The following is a 16,124-nucleotide window of genomic DNA, read 5'->3' on the forward strand; positions in this document are numbered from 1 at the left end:
AACCATGATAATATTCTAAGTCCAGGAAGGGGGATTGCTTGGAGGGGAACTGCCACTGGTTGTGTTCTTTTATGTCAGTTGCCTTTGTTGTTCTAGATGTCACAGGTTTGTAAAGTGACATTGAAGGAACTTTCCAAAGTTGCTATAGTGCTGCTCCTGAAGTCAGAAATTGAATCTTTACTGATGATTGTGTTCAATACCATTTACAATTACTGAGATACAAAAGTAGTTGGTATGGGGTGGCATGGTGGCTCAGTGGTTAGCACTGCTCCCTCACAGTGCCAGGGATCCGGTTCTGTGTCCCACCTTGGGTGACTGTCTGTGTGGAGTTTGCACATTCTCCCCATGAGAGTGGGTTTCCTCCAGGTGCTCTGGTCTCCTCCCACAATGCAAAGATGTACAGCTTAGGTGAGTTGGCCATGCTAAATTGCCCATAGTGTTAGGTGTGTTAGTCAGGGGTAAATATAGGGTAGGGGAATGGGTCTGGGTGGGTTAATCTTCAGAGGGTCGGTGTGGACTTGTTGGGCCGAAGGGCCTGTTTCCATACTGTAGGGAATCTAGTCTAGTTGTGTCTCCATGCAAGCCTGATCTGATAAGAGAAAATTAAAATTTGTGCTGTATAGGTATCAAGCAAAGACCATTTCCAAGGGAGAATCTAAGCATCCCTCCTTGATACTCAATAGCATTTCTGTCACTGAATTCCCTGCCATCAACATCTTGTGGCTCACCATTGCTCATAAACTGAACTGGACATAATGGCAAACCAGCAGATCAGAGGTTGGGAATTTTGTGGAATGTACTTTTGTCCCCAAAGCCTTTCCATCACCTACAAGAGACACGTCATGATTGTGATGAAATAATCTTCACTTACCTAGAATAACATAGCTTACTGACATTCTGAGATGCATGACATCATCCAGTACAAAACAGCCATTTGATCATACCCTATTCACCACCTCCAACTTTCATTCCCTCAAATATCGACATGTAGTGCAGCAAATGTGCATCATTTACAAGAGGACCTGCAGTAACTCACCAAGGCTGCTTTGATTCCACTTTACAAACCAGTGGTATTTATTAGCTTGGAGGACAAGGGCAGTCCTAGAGATATGGGGGCACTACCAACTGCACGTAGCAAACCACACAATTATGATTTGGATCTATATTGTTATTTCTTCACTGTTACCAAGTCCAAACCTGGGATTGCCTTCCAACAGCAGAATGGGCTACAAAACATGGATTGCAGCAGTTCAAGAAAGTAGCACACCACAACCTTCTTAAAGACACATGTGGCCAGATGGATCTTTATGACATTCTGTTAGTGTCGTGATCATTATCATGGAATCTAAGCTTCCATGGTGTGCTAAGAGCTAATGTTATAAGAGGTCATGATATTAGGGTCAAGGTACTGGCATGGATCAAGGTACTGGCATAGATCAAGCATTGGCTGACTGGCAGAAGGCGGAGAGTGGGGATAAAGGGGTCTTTGTCAGGATGGCAGAGGTGAATAGTGGAGTTCCACAGGGGTCAGTGTTTGGGCCACAGCTATTCATATTATACATTAACGATCTGAACGAAGGAAATGAGTGTGTTGTTGCTAAGATGACACAAAGATAGTGGAGGGAAAGGTAGTATTGAAGAGGCTGGGCGAAGGACATGGTAGGGCTAGGAGGGTATGCAAAGAAGTGGCAGATGGAATACAATGTGGGGAAAATGTGAAGCTATGCATTTTGTAAGAAGAATAGAGGCTTGACTATTTTCTAAAAAGGGAAAGGCTTTGGAAATCTGAAGCACAAAGGGATTTATGGGTCCCAGTTCAGGATTCTCTTCAGGTTAACATTGGTTCAGTTGGTAGTTTGAAACGTAATTGCAGTGTTAGCATTAATTTTGAGAGAGCTTGGATACAAGAGCAGGGAGTAATGCTCAGGTTGTATAATACTCTGGATGTAAGCTTGCTCGCTGAGCTAGAAGATTTGGTTTCAGATATTTTGTCACCATAATGGGTAACATCATCAGTGAGCCTCCGGTGAAGCACTGGTGTTATGGCCCGCTTTTTATTTCTGTGTTTAGGTTCCCTTGGGTTGGTGACGTCATTTCCAAAGGTGATGTTCTTTTTCTCAGGGAGTGATAAATGGGATCCAAGTCAATGTGTTTGTTGATAGAGTTCCACTTGGAATGCCATGCGTCTAAGAATCCTTGTGCGTGTCTCTGTTTGGCTTGTCCTGGGATGTCTTGTCCCAGTCGAAGTGGTGTCCTTCCTCATCTGTATGTAAAGATACTAGTGAGAGTGGGTCATGTCTTTTTTTGGCTAGTTGGTGTTCATGTATCCTGGTGGCTAGTTTTCTGCCTGTTTGTCCAATGTAGTGCTTGTTACAGTTCTTGCAAGGTATTTTGTAAATTACATTAGTTTTGCTTGTTGTCTGTATAGGGTCTTTCAAGTGCATTAGCAGCTGTTTTAATGTGTTGATGGGTTTGTGGGCCGCCATGATGCCAAGAGGTCTGAATAGTCTGGCAGTCATTTCTGAGATGTCTTTGATATAAGGGAGAGTGGCTAGGGTTTCTAGGTGCATTTTGTCTGCTTGTTTGGGCTTGTTGCTGAGGAATTGGTGGACTATGCTCATTGTGTATCCATTCTTTTTAATTACACTGTATAGGTGATTTTCCTCTGTTCTTCATAGCTCGTCTATGCTGTAGTGTATGGTGCTCATTGAACTAATGTTCTAATGCAGCTTTGCATGTGGATGTTGGGATGATTGCTTCTGTAGTCCAGCATTTGGTTCGTTTGCGTTGTTTTCCTCTAGATGCTGGTTTGAAGTTCCCCATTGGCTGTTCGCTCTACTGCGACATCTAGGAATGGCAGTTTGGTGTTGTTTTCCTCATCATCAGTGAATCAATAAGGATATTATTAATGTTCTTGTATTATTATCAAGGTCTATTTAGTTTTAAAGGTTAAAAGAGAATAACAGGTTGTAAATTTGTACCCAAAATCCACCACAAGGAATTCTTATTAAGTGAACATAATTCTTCAGAAGCTAGCTCATTAATCTGCCTGACTGAAGCAAATAGAAGATGAGAAAGAGTGAAAGACTTACCACCAGGTTACCAATCACCATGACCAACATGAAAACGATGAGACACATGGGTTGTCCTGCTACCTCCATACAATCCCACATCGTCTCAATCCATTCTCCGCAAAGAATGCGAAACACAATTAGAAACGAGTGAAAGAAGTCATTCATGTGCCACCGTGGGAGAGTGCATTCATCTGAAATCTTACAAACGCATTGCTTGTACATCTTGCCGAAGAGCTGCATTCCAACTACAGCAAAGATGAAAACAATAATGGCAAGGACGAGTGTCAGATTCCCCAGTGCACCCACCGAGTTCCCAATGATCTTGATCAGCATGTTCAGAGTGGGCCAAGACTTTGCAAGTTTGAAAACTCTCAGCTGAAAATTGGAAAGAAAAACAAATATTGTCTAATTTTCTACTCTTGTTACAACAATAACAGATTTACTGAAAGCAACTAAAAGTGTCGTTGAAACTAAGTGTAAGAACTAGAATGGAGAGACCTTTGGTAATTCTTCTGTGAAATCATTTAAGTGATGCTGATTATTCAACATGGAATCAATTAGTTCCTAATTTAGGCTTTTATTCCTTTCTCCAGATTCAATTAAAACGTTAAGCTGGAATGACAGCTTCATTGGCACCAATACAGTTGATAGTTAACTTCTTGTGCATAGTTTTGACATTTTCACTATCTCATTAGTAATTCAGCATGGAAATATTGTGTGGCAAAATAGGCTGGATGATCTGAAGTGTCTATCTGATGGTGCCCTCAGCAGCTCTCATTCTAAGTCAGTTAGCTGTAGCAAGTCTCATGTGGCCACATCAAGATCAGAATGGCCTGCATTCCCAATAAATAGAAAGTTGGGATTTGGCTGTGAGTCCGACGAGCAGATGCAGTTTATGCTCAAAGCACAGTAGCTAGCCAGTCTGAACTCAGTTTTCAATGATTAGAATATCAAACATAGAACATAGAAAAGCACAGCACAGAACAGGCCCTTTGGCCCATGATTTGTGCCGAGGTTTAATCCTAACGTAAAATATAATAACTTAACCTATGCATCCCTCAACTCACTACTCTCCATGTGTCTGTCCAGGAGTCGCTTAAATGTCCCTAACGACTCTGCTTTCACCACCACCGCTGGCAACGCATTCCATGCATTCACAACTCTCTGCGTAAAGAACCTACCTCTGACATCTCCTCTATACATTTCTAATATCTTAAAACTATGACCCCTCGTACCAGTCAATCCTGCCCTGGGGAAAAGTCTCTGGCTATTGACTCTATCTATTTTTCTCATTATCTTGTATACCTCGATCAGGTCTCCTCTCTTTCTCCTTCTCTCCAGAAAGAAAAGTCTGAGCTTTTTCACCCTTTCTTCTTAAGGCAAGCCCTCCAGTCCAGGCAGCATCCTGGTAAACCTTCTTTGCACCCTCTCCAAAGCCTCCGTATCTTTCCTATAGTAGGGTGACCAGAACTGGACACAATATTCCAAGTGTGGTCTCACCAGGGACTTGTAGAGCTGTAGCAAAACCTCACGGTTCTTAAACTCGATCCCCCTGTTAACGAAAGCCAAAAAACCATATGCTTTCTTAACAAACCTATCCACTTGGGTGGCAACTTGGGATCTATGTACTTGCACACCCAGATCCCTCTGTTCCTCCACACTGCCAAGAATCTTGTCTTTAATCTTATATTCAGCATTCGAGTTCGACCTTCCAAAATGCATCACTTTGCATTTATCCAGGTTGAACTCCTTCTGCCATTTCTCAGCCCAGCTCTGCATCCTGTCTATGTCGCGCTGCAGCCTGCAGTAGCCCTCGATGCTATCAATGAAACCTCCAACCTTTGTGTCATCTGCAAATTTACTAACCCACCTCTCAGCCTCCTCGTCCGAGTCATTTATAAAAACTATGAAGAGCAGAGGCCCAAGAACAGAGCCCTGCGGGACCCCACTCAACACTGACCTCCTGGCAGAATAATTTCTGTCTACAACCACTCTCTGCCTTTTGTGAGCCAACCAACTCTGAATCCAGAGAGCCAAATCTCCCTGTATCCCATATCTCTTGGACTTTATGAATGAGTCTACCATGGGGAACCTTATCAAATGCCTCGCTGAAGTCCATATACACCACATCCACTGCTCAACCTTCGTCGACCTGTCTTGTCACCTCTTCGAAGAACTCAATAAGATTTGTGAGGCATGACCTGCCCCTCACAAAGCCATGCTGACTGCCTTTAATCACGCTATGCTTTGCCAAATAGTCATAGCTCCTATCCCTCAGAATTCTTTCCAAAATTATGCTGACCACAGACGTAAGACTGACTGGTCTGTAATTGCCAGGGATTTCCCTATTACCCTTCTTGAAAAGAGGACCAGCATTTGCCTCCTTCCAATCCTCCGGCACAACTCCTGTGGAGAGTGAGGAGGCAAAGATCTTTACTAGCAGCTTAGCAACCTCCTTTCTCCCTTCCTGGAGCAGCCTCGGATAAATCTGGTCTGGCCCTGGGGACTTATCAATCTTAATGTTTTCCAAAATTTCCAGCACATCAACTTCATCAATCATGATCTTGTCAAGCCTGTATCCCAGCTCCTCAAAGTTCTCATTCACAACAAGGTCCCTTTCCTTAGAGAAAACTGAAGCAAAATATTCATTTAGGGCTTCCCCTATCTGCTCAGACTCCACACATATGCTCCCTAAGCTATCCCTGATCGGCCCTACCTTCTCTCTGATAATTCTCTTATTCCTCACGAATGAGTAAAATACCTTTGGGTTCTCCCTAATCCTATTTGCCAAGCCTTTCTCGTGCCCCCTCCTGGCTCTCCTCAGTCCAATTCTGAGCTCCTTTCTAGCAAGCCTGTAATCCTCTAAAGCTGTGCTAGATCCTTGCTTCTTCCACCTTAGATAAGCTGCTTTCTTCCTTTTGATGAGAAGCTCCTCTGTTCTCGTTATTCAAGGTTCCTTAATCTTGTCCCTTCTTACCTGTCTCAGAGGAATAAATGCATGCATCACTCGCAACAACTGCTCCTTAAACAGTCTCCACATGTCTGTTGTGCCCTTTCTGTGGAACAATTGCTCCCAGTGTGTACTCCCCAAATCCTGTCTGATAGCGTCTTAATTCCATTTTCCCCAATTAAATGTCTTCCCTCAGTAACTGCTCCTTTCCCCCTCTAAGGCTATGTTAAATGTTAGGCAGTTGTGATCACTGTCCTAAAGGAAGGAATAAAAACCCAAATTAGGCACTCATTGATAATAATCGTAATGCCAGACACAGAGATAAACATACTCACTCTGTAGCTTAACCTATTGTCAACCTGTGTTATTCAGGTTAAAGTTTCATTCATAAATGTACTGGTCTAAATTTCAATATGTACTGCCACCATATGGAACTTTTCACTTGGAGCAACTATGATCATGCATGAAATTAAAGATGTTCAAAAGACCTTTCTACAGAAAAATTAACAGAGTCAGACTAAATGGGTACAAAACAACTGGAGACTTCTGGTAAACTAGTGGGAAATGTACATATTTAGGCTTTTACATATTGCACATGCAGACCTTCGGATACAAACCAATCTGAATGAACGAAGCACCGATAATCCTTGCACATTAGCCAGTCCCAGCTCTACCAAGCTGAGAGTCACGATGATGCTGTCAAATATATTCCAACCAACTTGAAAGTAGTAATAAGGATCGAGAGCTATCAATTTTAACACCATTTCAGCTGTGAAAATCCCTGTGAATACCTGCCAGGAAGAAAAGAGAACTTCAGACATATAACCTGCTTTAAGATAAGCTATAACATATCCGTGGTATACACTTAAATGAATCGCAGTTATTTATCAGGCCCAAAATTCTGCACAGTTAAAAATCACACAGCACCAGGTTATAGTCCAACAGGTTTATTTGAAAGTACTTGATGGACTATACCTGGTGTTGTGTAATTTTACTTTGTCCAACACCGGCACCTTCACATCATGACTAAAATCCTGCAAACCTTACTTTCGTGGGATACCTGGTGTCCCCCAGTTTTTGCAAAAGTGTTGATCCTAAAACTAAATTGCTTGGGAGTATTTCTTTTTCACACCATGGGTGGATACCTAAAACAGGAGCCTGGCTGCTCACAAATTTGAAGTGAGCCAGCTAATGTCGTTACATAGACCTGCTTGATAAATTAACCAACTGGGCCCATTCCACTTTAAGGTCTTCAGCAGCTCTATTGATAACATAAGCTAAAATTGTACTTTTTTGAGGACTGCATCGAATCAGCTTAACCTCCAAACCTGTGCTGTTGCCTCCCACTGGTATTCCCTCCTCCATACCCAATTCTGTCATTGGATTCTCCTGAGGTCCTTGGCATGAAAATGATCCATCCTGTTGATTCTCCTTATCTCTCCCACACCAGTCCCTTGTACCCAATGTGCTGTTACTATATATATCTTGTTGTACTTATCCTAAATGAACCAGTCAGTACAAGGTAGCCAGCCGTTGCTGGCTTCATGTCATTTGATTCAATTCATGAAAATGATGGACAGAAAAAAGAGTAATAATCCATTAAAATGGCCAGATTTGTGGCTCAGAATTGATTTCCCAGCACTCACATTCCTTTAACCTAACAGTTAGGAAAATTGGACCAATTGAGGGCACTGAATTGATAGGCTGAATAGCCACCTTCTGTATTGTAGTGGTTAAGAGTGCAAATACCCACCAAATTTCCAACAGAGAGCATGTTTTCAAAGGTTTCAGTCATGGGATAGTGCTCCATTGCCATAAAGAGAGTGTTCAGCACAATGCAAATAGTAATTCCCAGATCCACAAATGGGTCCATCACAATAATCTTCAAGATTTCTTTGAATTTTATCCACAGCGGGCAGCAATCCCAGATTAGATATGTATTGGCAAATTTATACCACCAGGGAGGACAACGCTGCTGTGCTTCTTCCAGCTCTATAGGATATAAATGAGAAGCAATTATATTTGCTGTTTTCATAACACCTTATGCCTTCTTAGAGTTAACATACAGTCTTTCTGACTTTACATAAGGGTATATAGATAATTATTTTCCCAATAATTTCCATTTAATGCAAGCCTTTAGGAACCAGAACAGATGAGTCACCCAGATGATAGATGACCTGCAACTTTTACAGCCAATGACATACTTTTGAAATGTCATCACTATTGTACTGTAGAACAAGCAGCAGTTGATTTGCATGCAGCAAGTTCAAATCCTTGTGTGGTATTATACAGTGTTCAGTTCCGTTCAAAATTCCTCTGGTGATGCAGCAGTTTGTGACACATATAGCAAGGCCTGGACAACCTTCAGACTTGGGCTGATGGATGGTATGCTACAAAAGTGGCAAGAAATAGCCACCTTTAACAAGAGAGATTCTAACCACCTCCATTTGACAGTCAATTATGTTATCATTCATCAACATCCTATGGGTTACCGATGACCAGAAATTTAAATGACTGGATAAACAAATTATGTCTAAAATAGGTCAGAGGTTGGCATTCTGTGATGAGTGAATCATTTGTTACTTTCTAAAGCAAGCCTGCCATCTATAAACAACACTGATAAAATACTTTCCACTTGCCTGTATAAATACCACTCCAACTGTACTTAAGAAACTCAACAACAACCAGGATCAAGCAGGGCCACTTGACTGATACATCATATTAAGCATTCACTCTCTACCATAATGTTGAGGAGTTACAGTTCAACTCGCTCCTAACTCTACACCCATGTCCTACCATCTCTGGTGTCCTGCCAGTGAGACAAGACATACCCAAGGATGATGATGGAAGAGTCTGGAACATTGGCTCTAAGCAATTATTTAATGAACATGACAAATGTTACAAATACAAAGTTTGTGGTTCAAAGTAATAATTTTGTGAACATGACTAATACAAAGTTTATAAGTCTGTTATGTCCGAGAAACTATTTAAGGTAAAAGCAACTGGTGAAGGAGGCAATATAAATTCTGTTGGATAAGATCCCTGGCCTGTTTGTACAGATGCAGTGCGGTCCAGATTCACTTACTGAGAACAAGATATTCACAACCATAAATAATAACCCGGATGTTGTGGATAAACTTGTATTTTTCAAGCCTCACAGGGAGGTGTTAAGAATGTCTGATTTTATAATCAGTTATGCCCTTAACCAAACTTTTTCTCCAAGACAGAATGGAGATGGTGGGATTTAGGTTAAAACGAATTAGCTTTTCTGCCTGGATACAGGCCAATGTGATTCGTATTGCCTTAGAAACAGGGGTGGAGAGGGGAATAGTCCATCGCAAGGTGTTCTAGTATTAGAAATAGGATTTTCTAAATACTGCTGCACTTGACAGAAATAGATCAACTTGCAAGATTCTGAGAGAAAGAGAGAGAACAGAGTTTTAGAGAGAATGTCTATTGCTCATCAAGAAGAATGCATATGGGATCTAGCGCTCCACTTCATGAGGATATAATGGAAGTTAAAAGATTTGCCTAGCTTTAGCTTGGATCAAGTCTAAGGTTAGAATTACCCAGTCTTAAAGGGAAAAGGAAGTGAGCCACTGGGAGTTCAGAATAGCTTTCTACTGTTCCTAGAGATTGAAGTGTTCACTTAGGGGACAGGGTAAAGTGTAAACATGGAGGGAGTTTTCACTCATAGATCTGCAGACATTTACAGCACAGAAGGAGAGCATTCAGCCCATCACATCCATGCTAGTCAACAAACATTTTCCAGCTCTTGGCTCATACATTTGGAGGTTATGATAATCCAAGTGAATATCTAATTGTGGCTTAAACATGAGCTTTTGACTAAACTTCAGGTGGTGAGTTCCTGACTGTCAGCACACTCTGCATGAAAAAAAGATTCTCCTCAACTCTCCTCTTAGCCTTCTACCATTTAGTTACTTTTACACTCCCCGATCACTCATCTCTCTACTAATCTTACAGAGATTTTTGGTAGAGTGATTGGGATTACAATAATTTGAGCAGTGGCTAAGATCAATGGTTCAGTTGATAAAAAGAATGGTATTTGCTGATTTTGAACAGTCATATTAGTCTTTTAGCATCATGGGCATTTGTTTCATTTCTTTGGGGCTATCCTGTTGATGCTGACCTCCAGAGCTATCTGCTCCCACTTTTCACTGTGTGGCGGGCCCCTCCACTACTCCCTTTGTCCCCAGTTACAGGAGGCCTTTGCTACTTTCCATCCTCTCTACGCAGATCTCAAGGGAGAGTTAGATAACCAAGGAGCTGGCTCTTTACCAGGGTTAGCTGTTCTTTACTTTTGGTTCTTAACACTTTCCAAATCAGGTTCGAATCCTACAGGACTCCCAGCACTTGCTCCGGCCACAAAACATCACCTCATTAAGACTGGCAGGCTATCTTTATACGGTCAATCAACTGCCTGCAGAAATTATATAAATGAATTGATAAAATGAAGATATTGAGCTACCGCTATTAGATCCAAGAAACAGAGATTAATCATGCATCATGAACACCAATTGTCCCATTCCTTCCACCATCTTTCTCAGGGACTAGTAAAATCACTGCCCAAAACTCTCTAAAGCGGCAGTTTGCATGTCTGTATATGTTCTTCCACTGTTTAAATACTTTCTTTCTTCTTAGAATATGGATAATATTGGAAAAGCAGCAATTATTGGTAACTTGGAGTTGTCCTGCAGGTACTAAGAACCTGCAATTTGTGTTTGACAAGAGAATTAGAAATTGTAGATTGGATAAGGTGCCAGGTTATTTAATTCTATAAGGACATTCACAAATCAGTGGGTTTTTGCAGCAACCTAACAGCTTTTTAATTTGATTCAACTATTACCTTGTAAAGAATGGCATGAACTATTTTACTTTCAGTCAGTGCTTTTGTCTGTTTTGGATTTTGACCCTCATCAAATAGATTACAGATTTGTCAAATGCTGGAAGAACCAAATAAAGAGTTAAACATCTAAATAAACTAAAGAGTTCAGATGAAGCTTACCATCCAGCCTGGCGCTGCTGTACATACTAGCTACACTCCCGACTCTCATTGGTGGTGGTGGTTCTTCCAGAAATGTGGAGGTACGTTTAGATCCAGAAGTCTCATCTTCAATATCCATACCAGCTACCTACAAGGGACCAGGTACAATCCGGGAAAATGTACCATCATCAATCAGAAAGCAAAGCCAGTGCCAATAAAAATTATCTTATCCTTTGACATGTTAATTTGTAAACTTGCAAAAAACAGTTTTCTTTTGAAGAGAATGCATTTTGTGATTTGAATCAATCAGACAACTATCAGCCATGACAAGACGCTCACTAATACTAAAAACCAGAAAGATTAAAAGTTTAAACTTGACCTAGTACTACATGTATGGAATTTTTTTTCACTTGGTAACACAAAGCACAATTTTTTTTTAAAGTTTTGTTTTTGACAAAGCAAAGAACTAGACCTGAGCATTAATTATTCTCATAAAGCTGAACAATTTTATTGCAAATCACACTCACAGCATTATCCAAAATACTACCATTTTCCAAAACATCATTTCACACTCATGTGCAATTTTACAACTGTTCCGGTAACTATTGCTGGAGTGCCCGTAGACTCAGAGGATTACCAGCTGGTATCTCATCAAAGAGAGATAACTGGTATTAAGCTTAACCTGAGAGCCACCACATGTCAGACACAGGGCAAGGCTGAGAAATCAGGGTGTCAATGCTGACAACAGACAAATCAGGAATTGAACCGATGCATTGACACAATTCTGCATCACAACTTCTATACATGCATCCCGACTCATATATCCTGAACCAGATCACGGAACCACAAACGGTGTGAAAAATCAAATCTGTTAATAAAAGTGCCTACGTCATCATTCTTGTCCCCTTTGTTTGTAATAGTTGATGGTACAACTCTGCCATTAGGTGCTGTGCCACTTTCGCCATCTTGAGAAACAACTCCATTAATTGTAATGATGACCGATGGTTTGGTTTGTGGAATTGTTAGCGACAGTCGTTGACCCTCTCTTTCCTTAGCTCCATTCTCATCCTCAGGGAGATGTTTGTCAGAGCCATTTTTCTTCTCCATTCTGTCACTTGACAATGAGTAATGGCTACCAGAGTGTTCTTTGGAGGCATGTAACTAGGGAGGGGAGAATGAGAAATATACATTTCAGCTTCTTAGCAAAAGAACAAAAGAGAAATTTAAATTAATGTTGTCTTTCTTTGTGCTCCCAAAAGTTATGGAGTTTGATGTTGAGAACAGAGTATATTTCTAATTTTGACCTTGGTTGTTGGTTAGAGTTTAGAGTCCATTATTAAGGATGAGATTGTGGGGTACTTGGACGTGCATGGTAAAATAAAGTGGAGTCACCATGGCTTCAAGGGGAGGTTGTGCCTGACACATCTGTGAGGTTATCCAGTTTGGTAGGAAGAATAGAAGCTTTGGATGCTTCTTCTGCATAGTCCAGATTTATATTCTTGGTTTTTTATAGAGGAGGCCAACGCAGTACGGAATTGTACAAGATATTCCAGAGATTCACAGGAAATATTTATCATTTAAATGACTTTCAGAATTTGCTAATTACCAACAGCAAATTATTTTGTGATAATTTTGCAAAAGCTAAATAAGAGTAACTAGCCGTGCTGCAAAAGCCATTAACTGGTGCAATACGCTGTCAGAGCAAAGACACGTCATTTCATTAAGTTCAAAAACACAATTCAGCTTGTTTCGGTATTGAAGAGTTGGACTGTACAAAGCAAGTAGCATCTTGCATTTGGTCTTCAACTTGTACTCATCGCATTGACACAAAGGGCATTGCGAATAGTGGAAATCTCAAGCAAAAATAACAAAATGCTAGATGTTCTCAGCAGGTTAGAAATATGGATTAATAATCCTAAAAATCTCTATTATGGCACTTTGATCCTTTAAATTCAGTTAACAAATCTAGAAAAAATTCTTGACAAAGTAAAAGTGACCATGGAGTTGTTGGTTTGCTCCAAGATCCCAGCTCATTTAAATGTCCTGTACTGATGGAAATCTGCCAGCTCCACTGGCAATGACCTATTTGCAACCCTAGTGTCATCCCAAGGTGGTTGACTCTGAAGTCATCTTGGATTTCAGTTGTATCAACTGTTACAGAATAGGCAGCCCAGCATCACCTTTTCAGACCAATGGGTCAGAGGAATAAAACTCAACAATATATGAAGCCTTACAGGAGTGGTCTTGAGGTACACTGGTAGTGCCTTTACCTGTGGCTAGATATTCTGGGTTGATATCCCACTTCAGGATCTGTTCACCACAGTAGGGTCAAAGAGGACGAAACAGCTTGGTTATTAGCCTGTCAACCTTTCTGCACCGCTGTGGCAGGTGGTAAGTGCAGGAGAGTCTCCTGTCAGCCATGTTTGATGTGGCGTATCACACCTCAAACAACAACTTCTGGTGATAAGCTGAAGACTATTCTATGATAAACCAGACATGAAAGCAGGCAAAAGCATATGCTTTGTCTGCTTCATACACCACAGGCATGAGAAAAGAAAAGTACAACAACATCCCACACAAATAAATAGGTAAAGTGCAAGTGGCTCACGTACCAGAGCTTCTTGTTCTTTTTGATGTTTTTTTATGCTTTCCAAAATCTCTTGAAACTCTTTCTCTTTCTCCTCAGCTTCCAGGCGTGTGGCCTCATTTTGTTCAGCGTAAGCCATTGCCACCACTGCCAGAATCAAGTTGATCAGGTAAAAAGACCCGATGAAAATGATAACCACAAAGAAGATCATATAGGTTTTTCCAGCAGCACGGAGAGTCTGTAGGAGCAAGACAAGGCAATAATTTAGTCCAGTATCTACCACATTCCTTCTCCACATTTGAAGATACATCTAGAACCTCAGTAAAATACTCCAATGGGTTACATACTTGCAAATCTGGAACATTAAAAGCTGATTATATGTGAAAAGATATATAAATATGAAGTTATTGTTGAGCTTTCGCATTGTATCTCTTACTATCATTTTGATTTACTTAAAGGTTTTTTTAAAGTCTTATCCACATATTGATACTGATGATGGTTAACCTGGGATAAAAGGATACACAAACTGGAGACTTTGCGAGGCTTCACAGTACCAATAATGCACCTAGTTGGCATGTGATCTCACAGGCTTTTTTTGCATTGGCAGGTGTGGGTGGCTAATTGCTACTAAAGAAGTTTGTCTTGGCATCGCATACCAAAATAATTAAATCCCATTTGCTTTGAAGACAAATAATGGTGAGTGCCTTTAGCCTAACCATTATGTTGGCAGTAAATTCAGTCTCATAATATCTGCAAAGGTACCTTGCCAATATGTTCAAGACAGCGTGCAAAATTTAGAATTTCTGCCATCAGTGGAGTCATTTCATAAATGATCATTGGAATGCTGCAGTGTAGAGTTGCTAGCATCTCAAGAAGCTCAATTTTACCCATGAAGATCCTCCATTTCAGATATAATTTCAGGACTTTTTAAAATTCATTCATGGGATGAGAGCATCACTGGTTAGTCCAGCATTTATTCCCCATCTTTAATTACCCAGACAGCAGTTAAGAGTCAGCTCCATCGCAGTGGATCTGGAGTCACATGTAGTCCAGACTAGGTAAGGACGGCAGTTTCCTCCCTTAAAGGGCATTGGTGAATCAAATGGAATTTTCTGACAATTGTCGTCTTAATTCTTAACTCCATATTTTTACAGAAATCAAATTCCCCACCATTTGCCATGCAGAATTTGAACTCATGCCCCCAGAATCTCCGGATTAACAGACCAGCAATAAAATCACAAGGCCCTTACTTTGTATTGGCAAAATATTGGCGGTCAGTGAAAATAAACACCATTTATATGAAAATGGATCCTTTCCCTAATTCCAATTGACATTTACAAGACTACTTGGAAACTCTAAAACCACTGCAAAAGATTTGGGGATTGTATTTTTCTACAGCTCACTAATGGTTTGAGTAGGGGACATCATTGCCATATTTTTAATGCAATGAAATATTCATGACCTATCTTGTCTCACCAAAAATACCAGGAGGGAAATATTATATAAATGAAAAGAAAATCATGTGGAGAAAAAGTATAAATGTCTCTGGAGGTGACGACTGACAATAATTTGAAGCAATTGCAACAATACAAGCTGGCACTGAGTGAAGTAAACCAAACATTAAATTGTACTGAAAGTTGAAAATTGAACTGAAAATACGAGTCATCCTGGCACTCAATAAATCTCTGCTGGGGTCAACATGTTGTACATTGTATTCAGTTCTGCTCACTACAGTTACAGAAGAGATTTATAAATCATGAGGAACATGTATAGGGTGAATAGCCAAGGTCTTTTTCCTAGGGTAGGGGAGTTCAAAACTAGAGGGCATAGGCCTAAGGTGAGAGGGAAAGACTTAAAAGGGACATAAGAACAACTTTTTCACTCAGAGCGTCATGCATGTATGGAATAAGCTGCCAGAGGAGATGGTGGAGGCTCCTACAATGACAACACTTAAAAGACATTTCGATGGGTATATGAATAGGAAGGTTTAGAGGGGTGTGTGCTGTACAACTCGATGACTGTGACTCGATATTTAAGGAAAGAGGAAATGAGAAAGGTGGAAATTGTAGTCTTAACATCTGTCATTGGGAATATGTTAGAATCTATTATTAAGGAGCTTGTACCAAGACACTTAGAAAGTCATATTACATTCAGGAAAAATCACAATGATTTTGTGCAAGAAAAATTGTGTTTGACAAATGCATTGAAGGTCCTTAAAGATGTAACAAACTTGGAGGAGAAAAAGAATGAATAAAGTAATGTATTAGGATTTCCAAAAGCATTTGATGAGGTGCAACTGAAAAGGCACATGTAAGATTTTGGGCCAATGTATTAGCAGTGATAGAGGATTGTCTAACCATCAGCAAACAGACAGCCAACATAAATGGGTTGTTTTATCAAGTTGGCAAACTAACTAGTAGAATTCCTTAGAGATTGATGATGGGGGCTATTTATGTTCTACATTAATGACTTGGATAAAAAGACTGGCTGCATTGTTGCCTAATTTGC

The 16,124-nt window shown here is 40.5% G+C and overlaps 1 protein-coding gene across 3 annotated transcripts in view; it reads right to left on the reverse strand.

The window, feature by feature from the left end:
* Positions 1-16,124, reverse strand: part of LOC140465888 (sodium channel protein type 4 subunit alpha-like) — a 195,111-nt gene that overhangs the window by 73,992 nt on the left and 104,995 nt on the right. For all 3 annotated transcript variants that reach the window (XM_072561788.1, XM_072561789.1, XM_072561790.1), the window contains 6 exons: positions 13,642-13,854; positions 11,918-12,190; positions 11,051-11,177; positions 7,778-8,016; positions 6,642-6,815; positions 3,093-3,449 (listed from right to left, as the gene is read on the reverse strand). In XM_072561788.1, coding sequence (XP_072417889.1) covers positions 3,093-3,449; positions 6,642-6,815; positions 7,778-8,016; positions 11,051-11,177; positions 11,918-12,190; positions 13,642-13,854 — 1,383 coding nt within the window. The remainder of the gene's footprint in view (positions 1-3,092; positions 3,450-6,641; positions 6,816-7,777; positions 8,017-11,050; positions 11,178-11,917; positions 12,191-13,641; positions 13,855-16,124) is intronic.

The sequence above is a fragment of the Chiloscyllium punctatum genome, chromosome 42, assembly GCF_047496795.1.
Source record: "Chiloscyllium punctatum isolate Juve2018m chromosome 42, sChiPun1.3, whole genome shotgun sequence".
NCBI classification, from domain to species: Eukaryota; Metazoa; Chordata; class Chondrichthyes; order Orectolobiformes; family Hemiscylliidae; genus Chiloscyllium; species Chiloscyllium punctatum.